Genomic DNA, 22,548 nt, shown 5'->3' with positions numbered 1-22,548 from the left:
TCATCTCACAAACTACCTTTGTTTCCCTATCCATCTCTATGTTTAAAATCTTGAGTTCACACTGAGAATTAATTCTGGCCCACACCATATTTTATTCCAGTCTTCTCATTTTCCATATTTTACTTCCCTTTGCCAGCAGTGAGAAATCTGGTTCTCATTATCCTCAGCATTTTTGTTTGCTCAGTGCTCATATTTGACCAATGTCTTGATCATATTGATCATTCTCTCACCTTAATCCCTCTGACGTGGTCTAGCTAAGAGTTTCTCTTCCACTCTCCCCTACCTCCTCGTGGTGGAAAGCGCTAACTTGAATTTGCTGTGTGTGATAATTTTCTTTTCCCTCACCAAGGAGTACAGAAGAGGGTTATTGTCATCAGGATTGAGGGCTTGCTGGGATAATACATGCAGGAGAAAGGTGGAGAAAACTGGTAAAGGACATTCACTGTTGAAGTAATTACTCAGAAGAATGGTCACTTATGAGTAAAGATAGAATTTGAGGGATTAGGTTGAAACTCACTGGATTTAAGTACTTTTTTGTTTCTAGATAATGTGTGTGTGTATGTGTGTAACTGTAGTACATGAATATTTTCACATGTTCCATTTTCTCTACATCCTGTTACATGAAGCTGTTGTACATGCGCTGATATACTTAAGATCATTTCTATTGTCTGCCCTGCTCATTGTTTGATTTCTGCCTTTCCATGTAGCTGATGCCTATCTTCAGTGCTTGAAGGGTTGTGTTTTATTTGGCATGTTGGCCATCTTTGTCTTGGTTTGCATTTAAGACGGCTGCTAGGTCATTGATGAAACTAACCGTAACATTATTCTCAGTTTCAGTTCTCAAATATTTATACCTTTTGCTTTCATTATTTGCCTGTGGTTTACTGCTGAGTCTGTCTGGCACTGTCTTTTATCTGATTCTCGAAGGAGCATTCTGGACTTAGTTTTTCTTTCCCTTCTGTCATTCAGTATGACATTAGTTAGTGGGCTTTGGGGCAGTTCAATTAACTTTTTTCATTGGCATAAATCATGGCTACATATTCAGTTGTATTAGAATGTTGTAATTGCATAAAGCTGCAATTTTAAAGTTGAGTGTAGCTTTATTTGATAAGCTCATTTTTGTTTCATAAAATGAGTTTATGTAAGTAAAAGCTTAAACAGACTTTTCTAATTGGAATCTTTAAAGGATAAGTGCTCACACATCTCACCCAAGAACAAACTTCCACACAGTGTCTTCCTTTAGCAGTTAACAACCCGCTCTCATGAAGCAGCTTATTTGTCTTGTCACGTGGCTTTACTCAGAGTTACCTTTGTTCGGTGTATGGAGATTCACTGACCATCTTGGGATCCAATCCTCAAGATGGTATTGTGAGATCCACTGTGTTTCCAGAGACTAGAAACCCAAGACATTAATGGGTATGAAAGCTGAGCCATTGGTGTGGTGATGAGGATAAGAGGCTGCAGTATAGAGATTAAAAGCCACTGCTATTCATTTGCAGCTCCTAGCTTGGTGATTCAAGGAGTTCTTAGGCCCCTGCACGTGCGTGGGAGACCCAGAGGAAGCTCCTGGCTTCGGATTGGCACAGTTCTGGCCAATGTGGCCATTTGGGAAGTGAACCAGTAGATGGAAGAACTCCCTCTCTCTCTCTGCCTCTGCCTCTCTCTCTCTGTAAATCTGCCTTTCAAATAAATAAATCTTTAAAAAAAATCAGGTTGATATTTAGAAGGGCAAAAATAATACTATGTTCAAATTTCTCTTGTAACTTAAATGAATGATTGTCTTCAGACAGAAATTATTCTAAGAAAAGTCTATGAAATATAGTGAGTTTTGTGCTTAGAATTGGCTAATGTACCTCATTATGTATATGTACATTTAAAAAAAAAAGATTTACTTATTTCAAAGGCAGAGTTGGCCAGGGTGGGCATAGAGAGGTCTTCCATCTGCTGGTTCACTCCCCAAATGGCTGCAATGGTCAGAGCTGGGCTGGTTTGAAGCCAGGAGCTTCTTCTGGATCTCCCACATGGGTAGCAGGGGCCTAAAAACTTGGGCCATCCTCCGCTGCCTTCTCAAGCACATTAATAGGGAGCTGGATTGGAAGTGGAACAGCTAGGACTTGGATTGGCACTTTTATGGTCTCTGCCTGCTACATAGGAGTTGAAGGGGAACTTCAAATTTAGATGAAATTTAAACCAAATGATGTTTCATAGACTTCAGCAAACATTGTCATATGTGAAGAGGTCAGTGTCAGATCCAGCTGCTAAGTGGACCACGATCCTGATTTCTTGCAAATTAAGAATTTCTGTTAAGGGGCTGGTGTTGTGACACTGTATCCAGAAATCCCTCATTTGAAGCTCCAAGTCTATGGGTTAAATCAAGGCTGTGTCTCCATCAAAGAGATTCCAAGCTAATGTAGGGTATTTTAATTTTGCTGATAATATGGAAGTTTCTGATAGTCTGTGATTAGTGAATAAGGTTTCCCTGTAAGAAAGCAGTAGTCGCTCAAATTAGAGTGTCTATAGCACTTTACAGGTGTAAAATATTCTTGTAGCAGTATTCTTTCCTGTTAACTTCATAGCTGGCTTTATCTGTCATTCTCCTCTCATGGATGTCACAGCAGATTTTTATAGTCACAACTAATAACATGGTTACTCATACTTTTTTTTTTTTTTTTGACAGGCAGAGTGGACAGTGAGAGAGAGACAGAGAGAAAGGTCTTCCTTTGCCGTTGGTTCACCCTCCAATGGCTACCACAGCCGGCGTGCTGTGGCCGGAGCACCGTGCTGATCCCATGGCAGGAGCCAGGTACTTCTCCTGGTCTCCCATGGGGTGCAGGACCCAAGCACTGGGCCATCCTCCACTGCACTCCCTGGCCACAGCAGAGAGCTGGCCTGGAAGAGGGGCAACCGGGACAGAATCTGGCGCCCCGACCGGGACTAGAACCCGGTGTGCTGGCGCCGCAAGGCGGAGGATTAGCCTAGTGAGCCGCGGCGCCGGCCATACGTTTTTTTATTGGACTAGGTGAACTGTCCCAGTGCATGTAGAGATTCTTATCTTTTTCTCTAAGATTCATTTCAGATAGCGCCTACTGCTACATTTTCATGTTTTACATCATCCAATCTATTAATACATCCATTATAATTTACCTATAAGAGATTAGGTTGAATATCTCTTAACTTTTTAATTTTTTTTTTTAAAAAGATTGATTAATTGACTGATTCGAAAAAGCAGAGTCAGAGAGGAGGGAGACTTTGAAATGGCTACAGCAGCCAGGACTGGGCAAGTCTGAGGGCAGGAGACAGAACAGATATACCATAAGTAAATCTTTGAGCTTTTCTGAAGCCACATCAGGAAAAGCTGTCAGTGACTCCTTGGCTTTTTAGGAAGGGCCATTAAAAATAGAAAACTTCTATTAACTTTAAGCCAAGTATTGGTTCTGTTCTAGTCTTTTGCAGGATGTCAACCAAGGAAGTATTATCGTTAAGCTTAAATTTGTTACTGGTGGTTTATTGAAAAATGTTTAGTTTCAGAATATAAGTGAAGGATATCTTTATTCCCATTTTGTAGGATTTGTCTGTATTGAGATTATATTTGTCTTATTACTCTTGATTTTTCATTTTTACTCTTTGCATTTGATATAGTTTTTTCATGAAATTAAAATATTCGGTGATAGAGTGATCATTATTTTGGTATTTTTCAGGTTTCCTGAGACAAATTTAGATAGATTTTGAGTTGGAAAAATTTAGTATCATAAAAACAGTTTAATTGAAAATAATTTGATAAGTATGGGAAGTTACAAAAGTAAGACTACAAAGAACAGACACTGTTTATCCTGATAGTGTTATTAGCATTTGCTCTTTCATTCTCTGTGTGTGTTGTGGGGGGGCGGGGGAAAGCTTGTTTATATACAAATAACCATATACATTTACACTTGATTTTTTTTTAAATATTTCTATATTTGAAAGGCAGAGTTAGAGAGATAGAGACAGAGAGATATCATTCTTCTCCTGGTTCACTCCTCAGATGGCTGCAACCGCTGAGGCTGGATCCATCAGAAGCCAGGAGCTTCTTCTGGGTCTCTCATGTGGGTGCAGAGGCCCAAGTACTTGAGCCATCTTCCTCAGCTTTATCAGGCGCATTAGCAGGGAGCTGGATTGGAAGTGGAGCAGCTGGGACTCAACTGATGCCCATTTGGGATGCTGGTGCTGGAGGTGGCACAGCAGCTTACTGTTACACCACAGTACTTACCTTTACACTTGATTTTTTTCCCTTGAATATTCTAGGTTAAGTTTTATATGTTGTAGTGACTTATTACTAAATACAATGTAAATTTCCTAATCACTTACATATCTATATTACAGTTATCAATTTTATTGAATGTAATGTTATTAATATATTTTTACCTAATCTACTGTTTTGTTCCAGTTTTGTCAGTTAACACAGTAATGTCCTTTGTACTGGTATTTTTTTTTCCCTCCCCAGATTAGTGTAGTATTAGCTTTTAGCTGTCATGTCTCTCTTTAGTCTCCTTTAACCTGGAACATTGTCACTAACAATTCAGTGGTTACTCTGTTCCCTTTTTTTTTTTTTTTTTTTAAAGATTGTTTTAATTTATTTGAAAGAACTACAGAGAGAGGTAGAGACAGAGAGAGAGGTCCTCCATCCACTGGTTCACTCCTCAGATGGCCGCAATGGCTGGAGCTGCGCTGATCCGAAGCCAGGAGCCAGGAGCTTCCTCCAGGTCTCCCATGTGGGTGCAGAGGCCCAAGGACTTGGGCCATCCTCCACTGCTATCCCAGGCCACAGCAGAGAGCTGGATCGGAAGAGGAGCAGCTGGGACTAGAAACCGTGCCCATATGGGATGCCGGTGCTTCAGGCCAGGGTGTTAACCCACTGTGCCACAGCACCGGCCTCAGTCTGTTTCCTCTTGATTGGATTCAGATTGTGCGTTCTAGGTTGGAGTTGCATAGATAATAATGGGTCATTTTCAGGGTACCACATTGGAAAGATGTCAAGATAGTCTACACTGTTTATCTCTTTTAATCAAAAGATAGTCTTTGAAGAGACACTTCAAGACTATTCAGATACTCTGCTCTTCATTAGAGTATGCACTTAGATTTATGAAATGTACATGTTGATAATTTCCTGATATCAGTGTTTACTACGTTGACTATAAAATAATTTTTAAAAATAATGTCTTAAATTTTTAAAAATTTATTTCATTTTATTTTAAAGGTAGAGAAAGAACTATCTTCTATCCATTGATTCATACCCCATATGCCCACAATTGCCAGGACTAGGCCAAGCCAAAGCAGCCGGCCCAGAACCCATCTAGGTCTTGCATGTGGGTGGCAGGGATCCAAGTACTTGAGCTGTTGGCTGCTGCTTCCCGGGGTGCACATTGGCAGAAGCTGGATTAAAAGCAGGAGTACTTGGGATTGGCATTGTGGTGTAGTTTTTCTCGTAACTTTCTTTGCTTTTACCACCCATCTTAAAAATTCTTTAAGGCTTTTAAAAAAAGTGTTTTTATTTGAAAGGCAGAGCAATAGAGAGAAAGAAGTTTTCCATCCACTGGTTCACTCCCTGAATGCCTGCCATAGCCAGGACTTGGGTCAGGCTGAAGCCAAGAGCCAGAAACTGTATCTGGGTGTCTGTAGATGCAGGACCCCAGCTCTTTGAGGTATAACCTGCTGCCACCCAGGTTCACAGTAGTAGGAAGCTGTATGGAAGGGTAGGTGGAGCATAATCCCAGCACTCTGTGATACGGGGCGCAGTCACATCAAGTGATTGCTTAACACGCTGTGTCACAACGCCTCTTAATTCTGCTTGGGTTTTGATTTTGGTCCCTAACCCTGGGATAAGGCTTTAAAAAAAAAAAAACAAACCAAGATTTGGGTTTATTTTGTTATGTTTTTTTCTTCTGTCTCTTCACCCTTTCTTTCTTTCTTTCTTTCTTTCTTTTCTTTTCTTTTCTTTTCTTTTCTTTTCTTTTCTTTTCTTTTCTTTTCTTTTCTTTTCTTTTCTTTTCTTTTCTTTTCTTTTCTTTCTTTTCTTTCTTTCTTTCTATTATTATTTTTATTCCTTTGAAAGGCAGAATTAGAGAGCTTCTATCTGCTGGTTTACCAAATGGCTGCAATACCCACGGCTAGGCCAGACTGAAGCCAGGCCATCTTGGTGTCTCACATGGGTGCAGATGTCCAAGGACTTGAGCCATCTTCTGCTGCCTTCCCAGGCACATTTGCAGGGAGCTGGATTAGAGGTGGAACAGCTAGGACTTGAACCGTCACCCATATGGGATGCTGGTGTTGCAGGTGGCACCTCAACTCGCCATGCCACAAAAGCAGTCCTTTCTGTCCCTCTAATGGAATTGCCACTAAAGTACCATACATAGACACACAGTTGTACCTTATTTGCTCTTCATGCTAATTGTATTACTGGTAAGAGCACAATTGCTTTTTTTTTTTCTTTAAGATTTATATGAAAATCAGAGTTAGACACAGAGAGGGGAGAGAGAGAGAGATGTCTTTCATCTGTTGGTGCACTCCCCAGTTGGCTACCATTATGCTTTGAGGGTTTTTAAGATGAGAATGGTATGTCCCAAGTCTGTTTGCTTATAATAGTAATACTTGCTATTTGTTTTTTCACGTTAGCTGTCCTATTTATTTATCACAAATGTTAGATGTTAGATGGGTAGACCAGTCCAATTTTCCTTTTTCTTTCTTTTTTAAAGATTTATTTGTTTGTTTGAAACTCAGAGCTATAAAGTCGGAGGGAGGGTGCGAAAATTGGTCTTTCGTTCACTGGTTCACTCCCCAGGTGGCCGCAACAGCCAGGACTGGGCCAGGCTGAAGCTAGAAGCCAGGAGCTTCTTCCAGGTCTCCTACATAGGTAGCAGGGGCCCAAGTGCTTTGGCCATTCTTTGTTGCTTTTCCCAGACCATTAGCCAGGAAATGGATTGGAAGTTGGAGCAGCCAGGACACCAACCAGTACCCAAATGGGATGCGTTCATGGTAGGCCGCAGCATTACCCACTATGCCACACTGCCACACCCAACCAATCCAATTTTCTTAGGAAGGTGATAGACTAAAACTGAATGGCGTATCATCACACAATTATCAGTAATATCAACATAGCACATTGTTTTTGGCATTCTCTTAAGTATTTTAATTTAGAACCCTCAGTTTCTTTGATATTTTATTATTCATGGAACTAGATAACCTTTTAACCAAAAGATTATTACCTGGATCTATTTTTTTTCTTTTTTAAAGATTTATTTATTTGGGACCAGAATTGTTGTGGGTAAAGCTACTGTCTGCATTGCCAGCATCCCACAACTGGTGCCAGTTTGAGTCCTGGCTGCTCCACTTCGGATCCAGCTTCCTGCTAATTTGCTTGGGAAATCAGCAGCAGATGACCCAAGTCCTAGGGTCTCTGCACCCACGTAGGAGACCAGAAGAAGCTCCTGGGTCCTGGCATCGGACCATCCCAGTCCTGTACATTGAGGGAGTGAATCATTGGATGGAAAATTCCTCTCTATGTCCCCCTCCCCCTCCTCTGTAAACTGTGCCTTTAAAAAATGTATCTATTTGAAAGGCAGTTTATTGGCGGGCGGGATGGTGGGTGCAGAGCTGGGCCAGGCCGAAGCCAGGAGCCTTGAAGCTCTATCTGTGTCTTCCATGTGGTTGATAGGCCCAGACACTTGGTCCATTTTCCACTGCTTTCTCAGGCAGATTGAAGGGGGCTGGATTGGAAGTCAAGCAGCCAACTGCATTGCAAGCAGTGGCTTGACCTACTGTACCACACAACAGAGGCCCTGCATCAGGCTTTTTTTTTTTTTTAAAGTAACAATGCTTAAGCTTTGAATCACCTGTTCTTATCAATAGTTTATTGTTAGCCTCAGCTAACCAGCAGGCACACTGATTATAGTTCCGGTAGAGAACTAGAATTTTATTGAATTTTGATTTTGTGTAGAAAGAGACAGAGATTCCCATCTGCTCGCTTACTCCTCAGATAGCCAGGGCCGGGCTAGGCCAAAGCCAAGAGCTAGGAACTCAGTCCAGGTTTTCCTTGTGTATGGCAGGAACCCTATTACTCTTGCTGTCATGCTAGCTCCCAGGATCTGCATTAGCAGGATGTTTGAGTCAGGAATGGAGCCATGTTTCAAATCCAGGCACTCCAGTATGGAATCAGTCATCCTAACTTGTATCTCAACCACCTAGCCAAAGGCCTATCCCAAGAACTAGGTTTTACAGTCTTGTATTGAGGTTGGCATGTGTTTTGTGTGGTGGCACCACTTGGGATGCGTACATACCGAGTTAGAGTTCCTGAATTTGAGTCTTGGCTCTATTCCTGTTCCAGCTTTTCTGCTATTGTGCACCTGGGAAGCGCCAGTGATGGCTTAAGTCCTTGTGTCTCTGCCACAAAAAAATCTTTCAGGAGCCCTGAGTTGAATTCCCAGCTCCTGACTTCAGACTGGGTTAACGCTGGCTGTTGCAGACATTTAGGAAGTAAACCAGTGTGTTTCTTTGTCTGCTTATTCAAAAATAATGAATAAATGAATAATGTGTGCTGATACACTGTGCGGACTTAGGTAGCCAGATCAACTCATAAGTTTTTAAGTTGCCAGATTACTAACGTATCTTCACTTTGTGCAAACCTGGTGCTTAAGAAAGTAATGGGTTTATATGCACAATACAAATGAGGGACTTTGTGAAAGACAATACAATGTTAACTGTGTGGAATCAATTATGTTGCTACACTTCAGCTTATAAGGCAAAATAATTTTCTAGTGTGGATTTTGGCTGACCTTAAAGTTTGTTTTTCCACTTACTATTTTTTTCAATATAGTACTGAAAATATGGAGACCACTGTCTTGTAAACAGAAAGAAAATCACTGCTTATGGGGCTGGCGCTATGGCGTAAAAAGGGTTAAGCCTTTGCCTGCAGTGCTGGCATCTCCTGTGGGTGCTGATTCAGGTCCCAGCTGCTCCACTTTGAATCCACCTCCTTGCTGTTGTGCCTGGGAAGGCAGTGGAAGATGGCCCAAGTGTTTGGTCCTCTGCACTGATGTGAGAGACCTGGAGGAGGCTCTTGGCTCTTGGCTCTGGCCATTGCTACCATTTGGGGAGTGAAGCAGCAGATGGAGGATCTCTTTCTCTCCTCTCTGTATCTCTGCCTTTCAAATAAATAAATCTTTAAAAAAAGAAAATCACTGTTTAAAAGACATACAAGGTGAGGTGCTTCTTTTTTCCATGTTGTCAGTCTTTTTTTTTTTTTTCTTGTTGTTTAAGATGTATTTATTTGAAAGGCAAAGCACTTGAGAAATTTTCATTCTACCAGTTCACCTTCAAAATGGCCTCAACAGCCAGATCTGGACCTGGCCAAAGTCAGGAGCCAGGAACTCCATTCTGGTCTCCCACATGGGTGGCAGGGCCTAAGCACTTGGGCCATCTTCAGTTGCCTTCCCAGGTGCATTGGCAGGGAGAAGGATGGGAAATGGAGCAGCTGTGCTCCAGCCGTACTCTGATACAGTGTGCCAGTGCCGGCAAACACAAGCAGCAGCTTAATCTGCTATGACACAGCGCTGGTCCCTAGATTTGTTTCTATAGGTTCACAGTTATTCTAAATTCTGAAGTTCAAGGGTAAAAATTAAGAGGTTTTTATTCTTGAATTTAAGTAAATTGATTTTGTGTCACAGTAACCTGAAGTAATGTGAGGTAGTTTACATCTTTATCCCATTTTATTGTATGAATTTTCACATTTTGCTGTGAAATATATGAATGTTATACCATGGTATTTCTTTAGGATCCACTGTGTTTTGTAATATTTGCTGTGTGTGCCATATTTACCTTTATAAAGTCTGGAGACTTACTGAATGATGGCACACATCTGTCCCTAAAGCTTTCACATTAAGTGAACATGGACATATATTACTGGTTCCAAGCTGCCAGCTTCCTACTGTTAGATGATTCTAGGGCTGAATCAGTAGAATGTGGATCAAGTTTTGTCAACATACTGAACTGAATTCAGTGACTACTCGATTACTATAGTGCTGGCCAGGGGTTTCCTTTCAAGCACCCATCTTCCCTTGGTTGTTCTAGTGGCCCAGAGCACTAACTGCCAATTCCTGCAGTGACTGTATCTGCCATAGCCATGGAAGCATGACGGGAATGCACCCATATAGTGTCTGTTACCTTTGACTAGGATGTATGTTTATGGATTTAAGTTACTCCTTATGGTTGAAGTGAGACACTTTTGTAAAGACACGAAGACACTTTGGTATAAAAAATGCAAACAGTTGATACTTTTCTCATTTCTCTTAGTCGCCTACAAAAGCTGTATATAATGCCAGACATTGGAACCATCCAGACTCAGAAGAACTACCTGGCCCACCAGTAGTAAAACCTCAGAGTGTCACAGTAAGTGAAGTACGCGTACTCATTTTGTGTTCTTTAATAGGTTAGAAACTCATTAAGCAGTTACTGTCTTGTTTCATAATTTGTAAGTCTGTGGGTTTTCCATTTAACAGTTTATTTTGGTCTTTATTGAAATTTAGGAGCTTCAGATTACAGAGGAGTGAGAGTAGGGATAGGGTAGCAGAAATTCTAGTGCTACTAGATTATAAATGAAAGCCTCAAACAATAAGATTGTTTTTATTCATGGCCTGCATTTCATGGAATTTGAGGTTGAGGGTTTAAGAACAAATTATTCCTAATTTGAAGTTTGTAATAACCATTAAGTGTTGTATTGTAAATTATATCCTATATAGATCTCACAGGGCTTTCATTGCTTAATGAGAACCTCTTCCTGCATTCTAGTAGTACTTTAAAAAAAAAAAATGCTTGAGTCTTACCCTCTCCTTCATTTTTATTTGAAAGGCAGGGAGACAGTTGGAGAAAGCTCTTAATCTGCTAGTCCACTTCCTAGTTTTCCACAGTAGCTGGGCCTGGGTCAGGCTGAACTCAGGAGTTTTGAACTCAGTGTGATCTCCCACAGGAGTGGTAGGTTCCCAAGTACTTAAGCCATCTGTTGTCTCCAAAGGTGCACATTAGTAGGCAGCTATATTGGAAGTGGAGTAACTGGGATTCAAACCACTTGTACTGATACAGCATGTTGGCATTCCAAGCAGCACCTTATTCCCTGTGCCAAACAACCCCACTCCTATAGCATTTTGCAGTCCAAAACACATTTGTGAAGAGATTCCTATAAAATTATTTTCTTCACAAGGAAAGGGGTAGCATCATACATAAAACTTGTGGCTTAAAGCTGTCATTGGAAGCTGCCATAGGAGTAATTTTTTTTTTTTTTTTTTTAAGATTTATTTATTTGCTTGAAAGGCAGAGTTAGAGAGGCAGAGTGAGAATGAGAGAGAGAGAGAGAGTGGTGTCTTCCATCCATTGATTCACTCTCTAGATGGCCACAATGGGCTGGAGCTGCGCTGATCCAAAGCCAGGAGCCAGAAGCTTCCTCTAGGTCTCCCACGTGGGTGCAGGGGCCCAAACACTTGGACCATCTTCCACTGCTTTCCCAGGCCATAGCAGAGAGTTGGCTTGGAAGTGGAGCAGCCAAGACTTGAACAGGTGCCCATATGGGATGCCGGCACCACAGGCAGCAGCTTTACCTGCTATGCCACAGTGCCAGCCCTGAGGAGTGAGTTCTTTATAACAGGAAAAAGTGGGAATAGAGGTACATCTGAAATACTTTTCCAGTTTCCTGTTCTCTTGTTAGTTTTTTAAAACTATTTTGATAGTATAAGCTCATCCTTATACATAGTAGTGATTTTTATGACACATGTACATGGTATTGTTAGAGCTGATTTTTTCTATCTTCAACTACCTCAGATTCTTATGCTTTTAACATTCTTTAGTTTATCTGTTAATAGTTTTTCCTGTCTGCTCCCTAGTAGCCTATCAGTGCTATTTTTGCATGCAGTTGTGGTTCTTTATTCCTTCAGTGGTCCTTGAGGCAAATAACAAACTGTGTGAAAATAGAAGGTTAAAAAGACCTGAAGGAATTCCTGAGTGGTTCTTTTGTGTGTAAAATATAAGTCTTACCTACTAGTGCATGGAATTTAAAGTACCTTTTATGATCTTGTATGGGCCTCCCTCTTCCCCCTTTTTTAAAGCTCTTACTTTAAAAACAAAAAACAAAAAACAAAAAACAAAATTTGCCAGATAGACAAGATGTTATTTATATATATTTATCTAGAGCAACTAATTTAATACCTTTATTAATAGGTGAGGCTGTCTTCAAAGGAACCAAATCAAAAAGATGATGGAGTTTTTAAGGCTCCTGCACCACCACTCAAAGTGATAAAAACTGTGACAATACCTACTCAGCCCTACCAAGATATAGTTACTGCACTGAAATGCAGAAAAGAAGACAAAGAAGTAAGCAGCTATGTATAGTTTTACTGCACGTGGATAGATTTTTGTATGTTAATATTTAGCCTTTAAGTGTCTTAAATATCAGTGCACTGATATTCACAGTTTTGAACCACAAACTTGCCTTGTCTCCTACCACTACCAGTGTTTTAAGAATGTTTTTTTGTTGCCATCTGTCTAACTAGTTTATATTCTTTATTATGAAGTACAGTGAACCATGGATTTATATAATGCTAGTTCATAGTTTAAAAAGAGCTGGGCTTATTTTTTTTCTTGGCAGCTATATACTGTTGTTCAGCACGTGAAGCACTTCAATGATGTGGTGGAATTTGGTGAAAATCAGGAATTCACTGATGACATTGAGTACTTGTTAAGTGGCTTAAAGAGCACTCAGCCTCTAAACACACGTTGCCTTAGGTAAGATCTTATTTTTATAATTTTTAATTATGCTCATGCTTTATCTCACTAAATTTTTCCAAATGGGTAGAATATTATTTTAAAAAGCCAGACTTTTTTGTTATCATGTATGTAGTATGTAGCCAGTGATGTTAAAATGTAGTCAGTTTCTTCAAAAGCACTTGATTCTGCGTGATGGAGGGAAAGCTTTGGGTGATCATAGCCTTTTTAGCAGATTTGAGGCTTCAGTTTCCAGATGCTTAAAGGAAGAGTCAGTACGCTAAAGTGTTTTTTTCTCTCAAAATTTCACTCATCAAAGGATAAATTAGAATAAATTAAGCATGTTGTGGTGTGGATCTTCTTTTGTGTACTCTAATGGATTGAATATTCTGATTTGGATGAATTAGTTAGTTGTAGTATATCCAATAAAATAGAATTTTTATAGTCTTCATATGAGCACCCAGGATTTTAATGGTAATAGACATAAGGAATGCATTAAAGACTAATCATTATTTTTCTATATGTAGTGTACACAGTCACATAGTAGACATTAATGTATTTTTCATAATTTGGTTTGCCTGTGGTTTATTATGATCTGTATGGGCAACCATTCGATCCCTTTACTTCCTCCTTATTTGCTTGTTTTGTTATTATGTAAACTACAGTGTAGTGTCCTAGCTGTTTTCAGTTGTCCTAACATAGTCTGTCTGTTTTCTAGTGTTATTAGCTTGGCTACTAAATGTGCCATGCCCAGTTTTCGAATGCACCTGAGAGCACATGGAATGGTAGCAATGGTCTTTAAAACCTTGGATGATTCTCAGCACCATCAGGTATTTTTAAGTTCCTGGGATGGAAAAGCATTATTGAAAAGTTCTAAATTATTTGGCTATCAGTAAATAACTTCATCACATGTTCATATAAATTATATCCTAATTGTAGGTGAAGCTTGTTTTATTTCTAATTATATAGAGCTTAATTCCTTTTTTTTTTTGCTTAATAAGTCACTTGTTTTCTCAAAACAACATTTTTCATAACTTGTCAACTTACACTATTAAAATTTATTCAAATAACTGTAGCTAACATACTATCTGGAATGTTTAATTCTGTAAGCATGATTTCCTTTAATTAGAAAATACTGAGAAGACTTCTTTAATACTGTTGGATATTAATAGCAAGAAAAATGGTTTTGAAATATAGCCCTAATTTAAATTTTTTTAAATTTATTTTTCATCAATTCTCATGCTAATGTATTTTAACACAAAGAGAACAGATTCCATGTAGTTCATAGATATAATTCTAAGAATATAATGACACTTCTCTTCCTCCTTTCCCCTTTCTATCACCCTAAGTTTTGTAACCATTTTGTTTGACGTTGAATCTGTAAAAGCTTGATTATAATAAGGAAAAAATTCCTCTTCATTTCCTTTGTTTTCTCTTAATAAAATATTTATAATGAAAGTGAGGCTTAACATTGTCAAAAATTAGAAGAAAGTAATCTTCATTGCTAGTCATTACCAACAGTTGTTTTGTTTTGTTAGATTTTATTTATTTATTTGAGAGGTAGAGTTGCATAGTGAGAGACGCAGAGACAGAGAGGGGTCTTCCATCCGTTGGTTCACTCCGCAAATGGCCACAACTGCCAGAGCTGAGCCGATTGGAAGCCAGGAACTTCTTCCAGGTCTCCCATGAGGGTGCAGGGACCCAAAGACTTGGGTCATCTTTTGCTGCTTTCCCAGGCCACCAGCAGGGAACTGGATTGGAAGTGGAGCAGCCAAGACATGAGCTAGTGCTCATATAGGGTGCTGGCGTTGCAGGTGGAGGCTTAGCCTACTATGCCACGGCGCTGGCCCCCCACAAGTGGTATTTTGAGCTGGCCTTATTATATTTTTGCTCAAGGAAATGATGTTCCAAATACAGACTCCGACACAGAATTAATGAGTCTTCTGAAACCAAAAGTAGTGCACTTGACCCTGAGTGAGCAGATACAGCAGGAAGGAAAGATGAGAACTAAAAATTAGTTTCTTTTGTTAGGTAGTTAGACTAAGATTTGACACTATCTGTTCTTGGGGGCAGGGTACCCCTTATGGCCTTTACTGTGGTTTCTTTTAAAAAATAATTTGCTGTGTAAACATTTAATTAATGAGTCACCCTATTCTGAAGTTCTCTACTTTCAGGGGTTTAAAGTTTAAGTCTTCAGATGGTTAGTTGTATTTCTGTACATTCTGTGCATGTAAACAAGTAGAATGGCAGATACAGAGTATCTCAAATGTTGTAAATCCCAAACATAAGGCCTTTTTGCTATATAATTGTCCCTTTTGTGAAATGTTATATTTGCAAAGAACCTGTGTAAAACCTGATATATTTTAAATCATCACTACTTATACTACCTACTGCAATGTAAATGCTATGTGAATCCTGTTTTATTTAAGGATTAATGACAAGGGAACAAGTCTGTACATGTTATGCACAGATGTAATTTTTTTTCTCATATTTTTTGACCCATGCTTGGTTGAATCCACTGATGTGGAAGTGTGGATTCAGAGGGCTGATCATTAACATTTATCTAAAAGATACCACCTTCAGGACTTGAGGTTGTAGTATCTGTTTTGAACTGGTAATTACCTGATCTGAGCAATTTTGAGAGCATATTTTATTAATGGGTTTTTAAAAACTACTTGGTGAGGGGATTGGTTTATTTTTAACAAGATTAGATATGTTTCTTTCAGCATCCTAGGTTTTATGTACTGTTGCAGACTCAGCTGTGTCTATTTTAAAATACATTTATGTTATGATTTTTAAACTGAAATTTGACTGTATTTGCTATATCATAAAGGTTTAGTTATAGTATTTTTTTTTTTAAAGAAAAAGATGTTCTATAAAATTGCTAGCAAAGACATGTATAATTCAGCTTAGTTCTTCCAGCTGCAGGGCACTCATAGGAAATATTTTTGAAATGGAAATTGTAAGCAACAATGCTTTATTTAATAGACATATTTCTCTAGAATATTTTAGGGAGATTAATGAATAAAATATTAAGATTTCCAGTATGGTCAGCAGAATGTTAGGCATCTTAGCTTGTCAACAAATGTCAATAATGATCTTATTTTCTGAGATTGTGGTAATTGCTTACCTGAACTTTTTTTGGGGGCGGGGTCTGTTGAAGAATCTATCCCTCTGTACAGCTGCCCTCATGTACATACTGAGTAGGGATCGTCTGAACATGGATCTTGATAGAGCTAGCCTGGATCTCATGATCCGACTTTTGGAACTGGAACAAGATGCTTCATCAGCTAAGTTATTGAATGAAAAAGACATGAACAAAATTAAAGAAAAAATCCGAAGACTCTGTGAAACTGTACACAACAAGCATCTTGATCTAGAAAATATAACGGTGAGTGCCTGCCTTCATCCTTCTGTTATAAAATGTGCTTTTTGGACAAATCATTTAACCTCTCTTAGCCTTGGCTTAGCATTCGGCAAATTCTTTTAAAGTTTTTAACTCTGAGCATAATTCCAATTCTTGTCTAAAAAACCTACATGGGCTTCTGTGTGTGTGTGTTTTTGACAGGCAGAGTGGACAGAGAGAGAGAGAGAGAGAGAGAGAGAAAGGTCTTCCTTTTTCTGTTGGTTCACTCTCCAGTGGCAGCCGGCGCACCGCGCCGATCCAAAGCCAGGAGCCAGGAGCCAGGTGCTTCTCCTGGTCTCCCGTGGACTTGGGCCATCCTCCACTGCACTTCCGGGCCACAGCAGAGAGCTGGCCTGGAAGAGGGGCAACCGGGATTAGAACCAGGGTGTTGGCACCGCAGGCGGAGGATTAGCCTATTGAGCCACGGTGCCGGCCTATTTTTTTTTTTTTTTTTTTTTTAAGGGTTATAACTAAAGTGATACAAATTTTCTGTCGCATTTTGCCTAATCCTTTTCTCTCGTCTTTGTTTTAATGTAGAAAATGCATTTAGGCTATTGGGAATTTGCATTCTTACTCTGGGTTTCAGCAATAAAAAGAGAGAAACACAGGGAGAGACATCTTCCATCTACTGGTTCACCCCCCACATGCCTGCAGTAGTCAGGGCTAGCCAGGAAAGGAGCCAGAAACTTCATCTAATGCAGGTGGCAAGATCCAACCATTTGTCCCGTAAAGTGTTGCCTTCCAGGTGCACTAGCAAGAAGCTGAATTGAAATTGCAGAGTAGGCAGGACTCACACCAGGCAAGCATCCCAAGTGGTAGCTAGACCACCTGCACTACAGTGCCCCACCCCATCTTGGGGCTCTTTTCAGTGAGTGAGCATTTTGCTTATTCTGGAATATCTCTGGTGTCTGACCAGCAGCTTTAGAGGACTGAAACTGTTCCAGTGATGCAGAAGGAATATTTCTGGCTCCTGCCCTTTATAGAGCAGTGCTTTTCAGAATGGGGTCATGACTGGTAGGTAGCCTTACGACAGCATAGCTCTCCATGTTTAAGATGGCTGTGCTGTTTTTACTTGATTCCCATTCTGCTTTCTTCTGGCTTTTTCACTTGTAGAATAAATAACATTCCTGTGGTTACTAGGCTAGTAATAGATAACTGGCCTGTGGTTTTGAAAAAATAAGATTATTTGTAATTACCTGGTTTTGGGGCATAAGCTCACTCTTTCCTTTTTCTTTTTTCCTACTTAACTGCAGTGTTTGCTACAGAAATTGATAGAATGTCTTGTGCTACCCAGATATGGTTTGATGGCTTTTACTGTCTTTTCATTTATGATAGAACTAGTGATAGAATCTGGCGAAGCTGAGGGGTGAGAAGGAGAACAAGTTATCTATAGGAGGTAAAATACAAAACTGAAGTTGTCAACACTCTTTCCTTAATAAAATTGAGGAGACTGCCTCTGTGTTCAGATAGCAGGACCATCAGGGATCCCTCTGCATCACTGCACTATCTCTGTACTGCCTTTAAAACTATCTGTCATCTTTATTTACTTTTAGCATTTATATTGTATACTAACTTTTAAGGCTATGAAAGAATAAATTTGAACCTATAATTTTTCTTTTGAATACTTGTGTTTTTTGTCTCAATATTTAGATTGATTTCAGTTATTCGTATTGAAGAGCATTATACATTTTTTCATTGGATTTACTCCATTTCTTGTTGGATGGTAAATGCCAGTCTAAAAACTGTCCTCCAGTGTGTTAAATATAGTTTACTTACATGACTAAAATGAGAACAGAGTTGCTAATTTTAGGATACCTCTTCCCCTTACCCCTCCATGTCAGCAATTTTTGAATATGAGGTTTAAGTTGTACAATAAATTCAGTACTTAGTTGTGTACAGTGAACATCCCCTACACGTTAGTTTTGAATGTTAGATTAATTGCTTCTTCCTTTGAAATAAATTGGTACTGTTTATTTGCCATAAAGAGATAATTGAAAGTGGTAATAGTATAGTTTTTTTCAGTTAAACACAAGTGACTGAGAGCTAGCAGTTGCAGAGTGGTGTTCTGATCAGTGATTTGGCTGAGCTTTAAAACTCTGAAGATTATTTGTTTTCAAATAAAATGTTTGAATAATAGGCTTTTTAAATACTAGCTTTAATATATTTTCATATCAATAGAACCAAACGTAAAACTTAAGAATTTGTGTTACTCTCATTGAAGCATCAAATTACTCTCCCCCTGTTTTCCTAAACAAAGAATGCCTCATTGATCTTCAGTTTCAATTCTGTGAGCCTGGAGTTGATAGACTTGGAGCAGTCTGATTCAATTACTCTGTAGTTTTGTAATGTTTGGTTCCAGATCTGTGTTTGTTACCTTAGACAACTTTTTTTTAGCGATCTCCTAAATCTGTAGTACTGATGTTTTTATTGGTAGTATGTGTTATTTGAATTTCTAAATATTCTAGTTTATAATTAATTCCAAATATAATATAGGTCAGGATGAAATTTGCATCTTTTGAAGGGCAGAAGTTTTGGGAAGGAAACCAGGTGTGTTATCAGTCTTTGCTAATTAAAGCATTCCTTTTGTTATACTGAAATTAACTTTATTACATCTGGAACCAGATTGCTCTTTTTTAGGCAATGGCTTTGTGTTTTTACAAAAGAAAGTTGAAGTCAAAGCAAAACTTGAACCTGCTTATAAATAATGGCTCTTACCTTTTGTGCTCCCTCTAGTGGTGGTCCTAAAGCATTTTGTCATGATGGTCATAGTGATGAGGATCCAAGTTGCTAACCATATAATATAAAATTTAAGACAGTGCAGTCTGTAGCACTAAAATCAGCAAAGAATAGATAATGAAATGCATAAAGCAATAAGAAAAAACAAGCAGCTGTGCAGGAAGATCAGAGTAATGAACAGGGGACTCCTAATAGAAGAAATAATCAGAAAGGAAGCAATGCTGACATTTACTTTAGTTAGAAGAATATGTGTAGACATCAAAGCAGTAAGTTACTGCTAGGTAAACTATAAAATGGTATGTTGTAAGTTTGATGATTCAGGGCAACTGGTACTTGTATACTTTGTTCCTGAGAGTGTTACTTGTTACATCCTTTGTGTTATATTAAACAATATATTGATTTACAATGAAATACTTGTAGCCTTTGATTCAATACTCCCACACTTGAGTCTCTACACTATAGAAATAACAGTATCAGTATATATTGCACTGAACTGTCAAATGATAGTTTTTTTTTAAATTTTAGATTTATTTATTTATTTGAAAGGCAAAGTTACAGAGAGAGAGAGAGAGAGAGAAAAAGAGAGAGAGGTCTTCCACCTGCTGGTTCACTCCCCAGAGTCCGCAACAGCCAACGCTGCACTGATCAGGAGCCAGGAGCTTATTCTGGGTCTCCCATGAGGGCACAAGGACCCAAGGACTTGGGCCATCTGCTGCTGCTTTCCCAAGCTATAGAGAGAAGCTGGATTGGAAGTGGAGCAGCCAGGACTTGAACCGGCTCCCATTTGGGATGCTGGCATTGCAAGCAGCAGCTTTACCTGCTGTGCCACAGCTCTAGCCCCCTATACTGCTTTTAATGACAAATTTTCTCTCTGAAAATAGCCTTGTAGATAAAAACATTCTTTCAACATAGATTATTTTGATAAAAATTAGCTCAATTTTACCTAACTTCCATTTTAAAAACCTAAAATTAATGCTTCAGAAATATTGCTAAGATTGATTAGTGGTGCTTCTCATTTTCAGACTGGGCATTTAGCTATGGAGACATTACTGTCCCTTACTTCCAAACGAGCAGGAGACTGGTTTAAAGAAGAACTCCGGCTTCTGGGTGGTCTGGATCATATTGTTGATAAAGGTATGATGCACACACATGTAAATGCTTTTTGCATATTATTTATACACTTTAAAAATGTATTGTTTGGGAAAGGTCTGTTCTTTCAGAGGCATACTGTAAATCTCTAACTTTTAAAGAAGTGGCTACTACTAACACTTTGGTATTGGGAGGGTTATGGAAATAAAATAATTATAGAATATCATACATTTCACAATCTCACAGCATTAAACCTAGAATAAAGAGTGGCCCTAGCATATTTATAGCATGTGTGCAGATTACTTATTAATGTTAGCTAAGGGAGTGAGTATTGAAGTGATAGGAAATACTAACTTATGTCCATTTCTTTTCACTTAGTAAAAGAATGTGTGGATCACTTAAGTAGCGATGGGGATGAAGAGAAACTAGTAGCCTCGTTGTGGGGAGCAGAGAGATGTTTACGAGTTCTAGAAAGTGTAAGTATGGACAGCTATTTGAGGGAAATTATTTTAATTTTAATGTGTTGTGCTGTGGTAGGGGGAAGACACTGCCAAATGTTTGATGTGTTCCTGTCTCCTTTGTTAATACAAACTGAGATTGCTTTTGTTCTTTGAGCAATCAGTTGTTAATGAACAAGTTCTAAGTGAAGTTCATTTTTTGAGACTACATCTATTATTACTGCACATGAAATCTTTCATGTCAGGTTTATAAATATGTGCCCAACTTTTTAATTGTTCTTAATGTGGAATTCTACTTAAATACATCAACTTTTTACAGAAAGCAATGGTTAAATGTAGTCAGATTTTTATTTTAATTTTCAATGAATGAGTGTCTTCTTGATTTAGCATTCGAGTCATTATTTGTAGCCACAGTTTAACAGTATTTGACTTTGGGAGAAGGATACTGTTGAACTGTGGAATAGGTTTGTTTTGTTATTTGGCTGATGATTCAACCTAATTCAATTTGGATTAGAATTTATATTGCTAATGAGTTTCAAGATGCTTAATTGTTGACCATGTTGGATTAGCTACATACTTTTTAAACATATGTGGAGAAAATCATTTGGTGTTAATTATAAGCTGCTAGCATAGATGAAATTGAAATTATTCTTCTCTTCCTGGAGTGTTTCAGGTATATCAGATAACAGATACTATTTCTTAGTAAGAAATTTTTCTAATTGAACCCACTTTTTAAAGTATTAATTTGTTTAAAAGTTGGGGACTTCACTGATACCAAAGTGCTTGATAACTCAGTACGGTAAATATATAGTAAAGGATATATAATTCCAAATAAGCATTTGTAACAGTGACTCCTTAATTTTGTAATAAACCAGGAGCTCTTTTATTTTAAGCCTGGGACGTGTGGGTCGTGAAGTTAGTATGTTAGATGTCAAGGACTGTTTCTTGCCATTGTGAAAGTTATGGATTGCCACAATCATTCTGTATTCTTCCCTTTTAGGTAACAGTGCATAATCCAGAGAATCAGAGCTACTTGATAGCATATAAAGATTCCCAGCTCATTATTTCATCAGCTAAGTAAGTTTTTCTAAAATCTCACATTTGTTCCAAACACTTGGACTGAGCATAGAGGAAATTAGATTGTATTACCTTCTCCATAAGATGCTCTGTTGAGTTCTAGGAATCAGAGTATATTACAGATCAAAAAGAGTACAGATTCTAGAGCTAAAATGACTGATGTGAGTTTCAGCTTTATAACCTTGGATAAGTCACTTAACTATAGAACCCCGTCTTGGTTTTTGATGATATGGTATTGTCATGGGATATGTGACATTTTTGTTTATTAATTTGAGATGCAGAGAGCATACTGGCATCCTCTGGTACATATCTCAAATGCTGGCAAATGCCAAGACTGGGCTAGGCCAAAATCAAAAGCTATAAACCCAGTCCAAGTCTCCCATGTGAGTGGCAGGAGCCCAGTTACTGAGCTGTTGCTGCTGCTTCCCAAGGTTTGTGTTTGCAGAAAGCTGGAGTGAAGAGCAGAAACAGGCACTCTGATATAGGACCACTGGACCAAAGACTCACCTCTTGCTCAGGTTCTTTAAAGGGGATCAGAATATATCTGCCTATCTAGGGTTGTTAGAATAAAATGAGTTTCATATATATGTTAATACATATAATATAGTAAATATTTTAAAGTATGTATGTATTGAATATCAACAATATAACTATCAACAATAGTTTGGGTTATTTTAAAACATATGTGTAGTATATACTAATGAATTAAATTTGTTAATATGTGAAGCCTATAACAGTACTTGGAATATAGTAGATACTAAGTATTTGTCCTTGTATGTATTGTAAATGAGGTTTTCAAGCCCTCTTCTGCCCCTTATTTATATTTATACCTGCTTTCCCAAATCTATATATGTAGCTTCTTCCATTCTGTATGCTTCATCACACCTAACCTTCATCACAATTAGGCCAGTGCTATCACCATCGTGCGTGTGTGTCTCCAGGCCTGGTTCTATCTTGTTACAGCAGCTTTCTCCTGATGTCTCTGTCCTAGTTCTTAATACCTTG

The 22,548-nt window shown here is 38.6% G+C and overlaps 1 protein-coding gene across 9 annotated transcripts in view; it reads left to right on the top strand.

Annotated features, from left to right (window-relative positions):
* WAPL (WAPL cohesin release factor) overlaps window positions 1-22,548 on the top strand; it is an 80,737-nt gene that overhangs the window by 40,019 nt on the left and 18,170 nt on the right. For 4 of the 9 annotated variants that reach the window (XM_070057992.2, XM_070057990.2, XM_008269886.5 and 1 more), the window contains exons 5-12: window positions 10,321-10,416; window positions 12,235-12,387; window positions 12,662-12,798; window positions 13,496-13,607; window positions 15,941-16,168; window positions 19,942-20,053; window positions 20,387-20,484; window positions 21,467-21,543. In XM_070057992.2, coding sequence (XP_069914093.1) covers window positions 10,321-10,416; window positions 12,235-12,387; window positions 12,662-12,798; window positions 13,496-13,607; window positions 15,941-16,168; window positions 19,942-20,053; window positions 20,387-20,484; window positions 21,467-21,543 — 1,013 coding nt within the window. Of the gene's footprint in view, window positions 1-10,320; window positions 10,426-12,234; window positions 12,388-12,661; window positions 12,799-13,495; window positions 13,608-15,940; window positions 16,169-19,941; window positions 20,054-20,386; window positions 20,485-21,466; window positions 21,544-22,548 lie in introns of all 9 variants that reach the window. The other 5 variants (XM_070057989.2, XM_008269884.5, XM_017348682.4 and 2 more) reach the window with 2 other exon arrangements.

The sequence above is a fragment of the Oryctolagus cuniculus genome, chromosome 15, assembly GCF_051225735.1.
Source record: "Oryctolagus cuniculus isolate XC-2025 breed Fujian yellow rabbit chromosome 15, ASM5122573v1, whole genome shotgun sequence".
NCBI lineage: Eukaryota > Metazoa > Chordata > Mammalia > Lagomorpha > Leporidae > Oryctolagus > Oryctolagus cuniculus.
The sequence above is the reverse complement of the archived record's forward strand: the minus strand, read 5'-3'. Positions and strand labels throughout refer to the sequence as shown.